This window comes from Cariama cristata, unplaced genomic scaffold (genome assembly GCF_000690535.1).
Source record: "Cariama cristata isolate BGI_N322 unplaced genomic scaffold, ASM69053v1 scaffold5092, whole genome shotgun sequence".
Taxonomy (NCBI): Eukaryota; Metazoa; Chordata; class Aves; order Cariamiformes; family Cariamidae; genus Cariama; species Cariama cristata.
Window position 1 is genome coordinate 19,868 of NW_009605385.1, and position 6,717 is coordinate 26,584.

Genomic DNA, 6,717 nt, shown 5'->3' on the forward strand with positions numbered 1-6,717 from the left:
GCCATCGGAGCCTTTTCCCCCCACCAAGGCTGGTGCCTCTCCCTCCTGATCTCTCAAGTTATTTGCAAGTCGCAGATCAGCCCCTCCAGAAACCGGGCTAACCCCAGGTCTGCTGGCCCTTTCAGAGTCGAGCATCCCGCCGGAGGCTACAAGAAGCTCTTTGAGACCGTGGAGGAATTGTCCTCGCCGGTGACCGCCCACGTCACAGGTTGGTGTGGGCTTCCTGACCTCCTCCTGCTCAGCCTTTGTTTTCGGGAGCTCGTGGGCAACTGGAGCTCGGAGGCTTTATGAGGGCTGGAGGGCAAGGTCGAAGGTAAAGGACCTAACAGGGCGGGCGTATGTTGGGGTAGAGGAAGGACAGATTGGATGAGGGATCTTTAGACATTCCAATAGCAAACGTCGTGGCCTATAGTAGGTCCGTAGGTGAAGAAAACAGCACAGCTTAAAGAGTTCATGCATGTTTAAAAACCAGGTTTAATGAACATTAAAAAAAAAAATAGTTTGAAGTTTTGTTCTTTTTACGGACACAATAAAAATTACTTGGTTTGATTTGCCGTGGGCTGTGCACGTACCAACGCTGCATCTTCCGCAGGCAGGATTCCCACCTGGCTGCGAGGAAGCCTCCTGAGATGCGGCCCCGGCTTGTTCGAGGTGGGTGCGGAGCCCTTCTATCACCTCTTTGACGGCCAGGCTCTCCTCCACAAGTTCGACTTCAAGGAGGGGCACGTTACCTATCACCGAAGGTACGTGGCGATTTGCCAAGCCAAAAAAATAACTAAGGAAGCATTTTCTCGACTGTAAGCGCTGGGCTCTGATGCCCAGCACGTGGGAGGCGTGGGTTATTTTCAAGTCCATGCGGTTATTGTAAGAGCTCTAATGGTGAGATCACTGAAACCGGCCGAAAATAACTGAAACTTCCTCATAGTTAGCAGAAATGCAACTTTTTGTACAGATTACAAAACACTTGGAAGAGGAGGGCGGGGAGAGCTGGGTGTAGCTGCAGCCAGTGACAGAATTACATCATTGTCTGAAAACCAGAATGTGTTTTCAGTTACAAGTTGCTGAGCCATCAGCTTTCAGGTGGTTGGTGCAGAATACTTAGATAAAACACTGCATTTCCCATCAGCTTCAGCTCTCCACCAGCCATCCCTTCCCGGTGCTGCGGGGGGAGGGCGGTTGCTGGACCCCACGTGCTCCAGATGCAACGTGAGGCTGCGAGGACCTGCGGCTTTCAGAGGTCTCATGAGGTTCATCGCAAGAATATTCGCATTTTAATTGCATAGCCCGTTGCAGTTTTACAGCTATACCTGTAATGTTGCCTTCTCGTCCTCGCCCTCCCCAGGTTTGTCAGGACTGATGCTTACGTGAGAGCGATGACCGAGAAAAGGATCGTGATCACGGAATTTGGCACCTATGCGTACCCAGACCCATGCAAGAACATCTTTTCCAGGTACCGGCGTCGCGTAGACGTTGCAGCGATGTCCTACGGTGCTCCTGCTTCCAAGAAGCCCCTGACTGCCTCTCCATTTTCTCTGCTCAGGTTTTTCTCGTACTTCAAAGGTGTTGAGGTCACTGATAACGCCCTCGTTAACGTCTACCCCGTCGGCGAAGATTACTACGCCTGTACTGAGACCAACTTTATAACCAAAATTAACCCAGATACGTTGGAGACAATTAAGCAGGTGGGTCTTTGTACTGTGCTTCTAAATGGGCAGAGGGGTAAAACTAAAATGAGAATGTTTAATGACAGCCTCTTCCAACACAGCAAGAGTTGGGGTTTGTCGGGGAGATGACACAGAAACGAAGCCCGCTGTGAGGATTAATGAGAGCAGAGTCGGAACGAGCTCGTAAACGAACCCACTGCTGCTGCTGCTCTGAGGAATATTGAACTGGGAGACGATGGGGCTCCGTGGTCCATATCCTCACGCTTGGCTTGGCGTCTGCAACTGGAGCTAGCTTGCATCCTGGCCAAAGGGGGCTGTAACCGGTGGGCTCCTACCAGAGCTTCACTGCTGCCTTCGCCTGCATGGGAGCCGAGCCGTGTTTACCCTGCAGAACTGGCTGTAACGCAGAGTGCGTGTTTTGGCGTTTTATTTTGCCGTGTTACCGATGTCCAGCCTGTGGAGCCTCCCCTCTTGGACCCCAGGATCCCGAACCTCTCCCTGTAACCGTGTCAGCTCACCTGACCATCTCGAATTGCTTGGCTTTGCTGCTCTTCTCCTTTTCACAAAACGGACAGTGATTTATGCTTAGAGAAGAACCTCCCACATCCGAAGCGAGGACGTATTGCCCTGCGACGCCTTGCAGAGCTGGTGACTTCCCATCTCCTGCCAAGAAAGCTCCTGACTTTCTCCGTCTTGTTCTTCAGGTGGATCTCTGTAAATACGTGTCCGTCAACGGGGCAACGGCTCATCCCCACGTTGAAAACGACGGGACGGTTTACAACATTGGCAATTGCTTTGGAAAAAACTTTTCGCTCGCCTATAACATCATACGGATTCCTCCACTTCAGGCAGGTCAGTTAATCCCACCTCTGAGCGAACTGAGAGCATCTTGTCCCATACATCATTTTTTATCCTTCAAATGAGTTTTGTCATTACTTTTTTTAATCTTCTTTAGATTTTATAAGCTTTAAGTAACACAAATGTTATCTTTAAAACATTTTAAAGTTGTTCTAAATGGTGAACTTCCTTTGTGTCAAAGGCAGAGAAACCTTGCCAGGTAAACACTGTAAATAAAGCGAGGATGGGTGAAACCCTCCGTAACCCCTCAACTGTCCCGTTCCAGACAAGGAAGACCCGATGAACAAGTCGGAGGTGGTGGTGCAGTTCCCTTGCAGCGACAGGTTTAAGCCCTCTTACGTTCACAGGTAAGGTTTCGTGGGGTCGGCCACAGAGCGGGATGCCGCTCACGCGTGTCACGCAGCGTGTTCCCGCGGCAAAGCAGCTGCTCCCAGCAGCGAGTGCGGATGAACGGAGTCCCCTTCGATTTCTGCAAGCACGCAAGGGCGGGCTACGTGTGGGCGGCATCGCTGGCGTGGCACACTCTAAAGTAGCACGCAGGGCTTGTTCTCACCTGTAACTGCCATCTAAAATTAGGTGATTTGCCAAAATCAGGATGTCTATATTCCTGTTGTTTTAAGTGATGATCTGCGTGCTATATTCCATGCTTAAGACGAACTACTACAGGGCTTTGGTCCCAACTAACTACAGTGAGCTTGATGTGCTCCCCATACGTTTCCAAACAGCTTTGGGCTGACCTCAAACTACATAGTCTTTGTTGAAACACCGGTGAAAATCAACCTCCTCAAGTTCCTCTCCTCCTGGAGCCTTTGGGGAGCCAACTACATGGACTGCTTCGAGTCCAACGAAACCATGGGGGTAAGCAGTGGGTCGTACCAAACTGGGCTGTACTGGGCAGCCAGCCCTGGACTGAGACGTCCATCATATTGGTTTCACCTTCAGTTCTCTGAGCCTAAACAAAGCTGCTGCTTGCTTTTCAGGTCTGGCTTCACGTGGCAGAGAAGAAGAAAGGCAGGCTCCTCAACATCAAATACCGCACCTCGGCCTTCAACCTTTTCCATCACATTAACACCTACGAAGATAACGGATTTCTGATTGTCGACCTCTGCACCTGGAAGGGGTGAGTCTCGGCAGGGCCGAGGCCGGAGGCGGCCGAGGGTCCCTGTGGCATCGGGGCTCCCCCTGCACCAGCTGGTGGGGACCAGCAGAGCCCCACCACCAGACACGCTGGTTCCGGCCCCTTCCCCATTGGAATCGCCCCTGGCACTCACACCGACTCCCTCCAACCCATCTAGACACGTGGTGACATGTAGACTATACAGTGTGGAACTTACCCAGAGGTGCAGAGAGCCTGTTTGAAACTCGTTTTCCAAGAAAAATTTAATTTTTATCTTTAATTTGCCTTTATCTTTAATAAATGTTAATGACTACCCAAGAGTTGATGCTCTTTTGGCTCCTGGGCCTGCAATGAGCGGGATCTGGTTGAGGTTTGAATGCTGCTTTTGGTGTAAACGCAGAGAAATGTGGCACCACAATGGTGATGCCCGACCCCGTGTTGGCTGCGTAGATGGGAGGGATGCCCTGAGCTGAGCTTATCCTGGCCGCTGCTGCAGGGTGCGTGGGGTGACCACGAGCAGTTGCAGAGGACGCAGTGTGTGCACAGCTCGCTTCTGCCAAGGAGCTGGCCCAGGACTTGCCTTACTCTGTTGAATTTTGGGAAAAAAACAGCTGCATTTGACCTCCCACTTGCAAATGACCTCTTTGTTTCTATGATCCTGGTTTTGCACAGGTTCGAGTTTGTCTACAATTACCTCTACTTAGCCAACCTACGAGCAAACTGGGATGAAGTGAAGCGACAGGCGGAGAAAGCCCCGCAGCCTGAAGCCCGCAGATACGTCCTGCCCCTGAACATCGACAAGGTACCAGCACGGATCCATGCTGCGGCAGCTGCCAGCAAGGCTCAGAGCTGCCGCTGTCTGCATCGCTCCCCTGCAGGGCTCACGGCTGAGCATCGCTGGTGCTCTGCCTGACCCCGTTTAATTCAAATTAAATATTTTAATGGGATGGGGGGAACTTAAAGTACGGGTCTTCAGAGCAACTTTTTATTTTCTTTAGCTGATCGATGTTATTCCGTTTTATTTCCCATGGGTTGCAAAAAGGGATGCACGTGTATATGAGCACAGGGAAGGCTGACATAGAGGACGATTTTAGCAACAGGCACTCTTATCGCAGTATCGCTAACCAAGAAAACGGAGGCAGCAGCCGCCCCCGAGCATATTGCCGTTCTGCAGCTTGCTCAGGCTCTGCTGCACATCGCTGCCTTCACCGTTCAATGCAGTTTGTAACAGATCTGGGCAATTAGAGAAAGAAATTTGTTTCTCCATTTCTCTTGGATATTTTTATTTGTCCCAGGCTGACACGGGCAAGAACTTGGTCACCCTGCCCTAAGCGACGGCGTCCGTGCGCAGCGATGAGACCATCTGGCTGGAGCCAGAAGTTATTTTCTCGGGGCCACGCCATGGTACGATGACGACCCCGAAGCACAGCCAGCGGCAATGTGCATACCGCCTGCCCTCCGCCTCCCACTAATCCTCACGCATATATATTTTTTATTGTAGCCTTTGAATTTCCACAGATCAATTACAAGAAATACGGTGGGAAACCTTACACATATACATACGGGCTGGGGCTGAATCACTTTGTCCCAGACAGGGTAACTATCAACGAAACGGGTGAGGCATGTCTTTTCGATCAGCTTTCAATTTAAGGACAAGAAAGAGTATTTCTGAGATGGGGTGGGTGTGTTTTGGTTTGCTTTTTTCCCTCACCTTTAGCTTTGCAAGCTGAACGTTAAAACGAAGGAGACCTGGGTGTGGCAGGAGCCAGATTCGTACCCATCGGAGCCGATCTTCGTTTCCCATCCGGATGCCCTGGAGGAAGATGACGGTAATACTGATGTTGTTTTGGTCACGGGCATCGTGATTTGGAAAGCTCGTGTCTGCTGGCACCGGGGCTGCCTGCAAGGCTGCGCCAGAGGCAGGCACGAGCAGAGCCCGCAGGCAGCTCCCAGACCAGATGTGCCTTGTTCCAAAGCCGGCGGGAAGTTTCTGAGGCAACAGGGGAACATTAAGACTGAATGAAAACAGAGAAGAAAGACCTCTAGATTTAGATGACCTGTTGTCCTCATTTCCTAGCCCTTACAATATTTAAAGAATTCCGGTGGTAGAAGTTTGTAAAAGTTGAACCTCTCTTAAACTAAGTGTGTTTTCTATTCCTAACCCATCCTCCTCGTGCAGGCATGGAGTGAGCTCAGGCTTTGTCACTCGAGGACGCGTAGTTAATAGTCACACCAGGCACTGAGCACATTTCTTCGCACATCCCCAGCCCTGTATCCATTTTTGAAGGCGAGCAGCAGCACTCAGCCTGAGAGGGTGTCCGCTTATTCCCTCAATTCCGCATCTCCGAAAAAGGGTTACATGAAGTTAGAAGTCTGGGCTCTGCTAAATTTAAGAGCCAACTCTCACTGGTTTATAGTGAGAGTGTATTTCATAGCCAAAATATTTCATACTTCAGAACGAAATTTCATATTATCTGGTCCCAGTTCAGGAAAGTGCTTGTGCAGGGGCTTAAGTCCCACTGAAATGAAAAGGTTTTAAGCTTATTCTTAAAATCTTTCCTTAACTGCAGTAGACAACATGCCTTTTAGGAAGATGTTTAAGTTCCTCTCACTTCCTGGCACTTAAGCCCCTGCAGAAACACTCTCTGAAAACTGTGTTAACATCGGGCTCCATGCTCCCATTCCTGTCATCGTCCCCACGGCTGTCTGATGTTGTCATGGTGTACGGCGTACGGTTGTTCCCATATTCTCCTGCAATGACAGACCCAGAGAGTACCCCAATGAACAAAGAATCTACGAGGTAGGACGTCCCACCCATCCCACTCAGGGATGCCAGGATCCAGAAATGGGTATCTTGTCACATTAAACCTCAGAAGCAGAATTATAAAGTAATGTATAAATTTATAAATTAAATCATAACATTGAAAAAATTAATGGACAAATTTGAGATATATATTCCACTAAGTGATGTTTGTTGTCAGCCCCTGTAACAGCTTTTCATAGTTCCTTTTCAGAATATCAAAGAATCACAGAATGGTTTGGGTTGGAAGGGAACTTAAAGATGATGTAGTTCCAACC

General features: G+C 49.8%; 1 protein-coding gene across 1 annotated transcript in view; it reads left to right on the plus strand.

Moving 5' to 3' along the window:
• RPE65 (retinal pigment epithelium-specific protein 65kDa) overlaps nucleotides 1-6,717 on the plus strand; it is an 8,126-nt gene that overhangs the window by 561 nt on the left and 848 nt on the right. Inside the window, 12 exon segments of the mRNA XM_009695917.1 lie at nucleotides 126-208; nucleotides 593-743; nucleotides 1,343-1,450; nucleotides 1,541-1,682; nucleotides 2,369-2,516; nucleotides 2,788-2,869; nucleotides 3,248-3,380; nucleotides 3,503-3,642; nucleotides 4,312-4,441; nucleotides 4,935-5,043; nucleotides 5,141-5,235; nucleotides 5,357-5,468. Of these exon segments, the coding sequence (XP_009694219.1) occupies nucleotides 126-208; nucleotides 593-743; nucleotides 1,343-1,450; nucleotides 1,541-1,682; nucleotides 2,369-2,516; nucleotides 2,788-2,869; nucleotides 3,248-3,380; nucleotides 3,503-3,642; nucleotides 4,312-4,441; nucleotides 4,935-5,043; nucleotides 5,141-5,235; nucleotides 5,357-5,468 (1,433 nt within the window).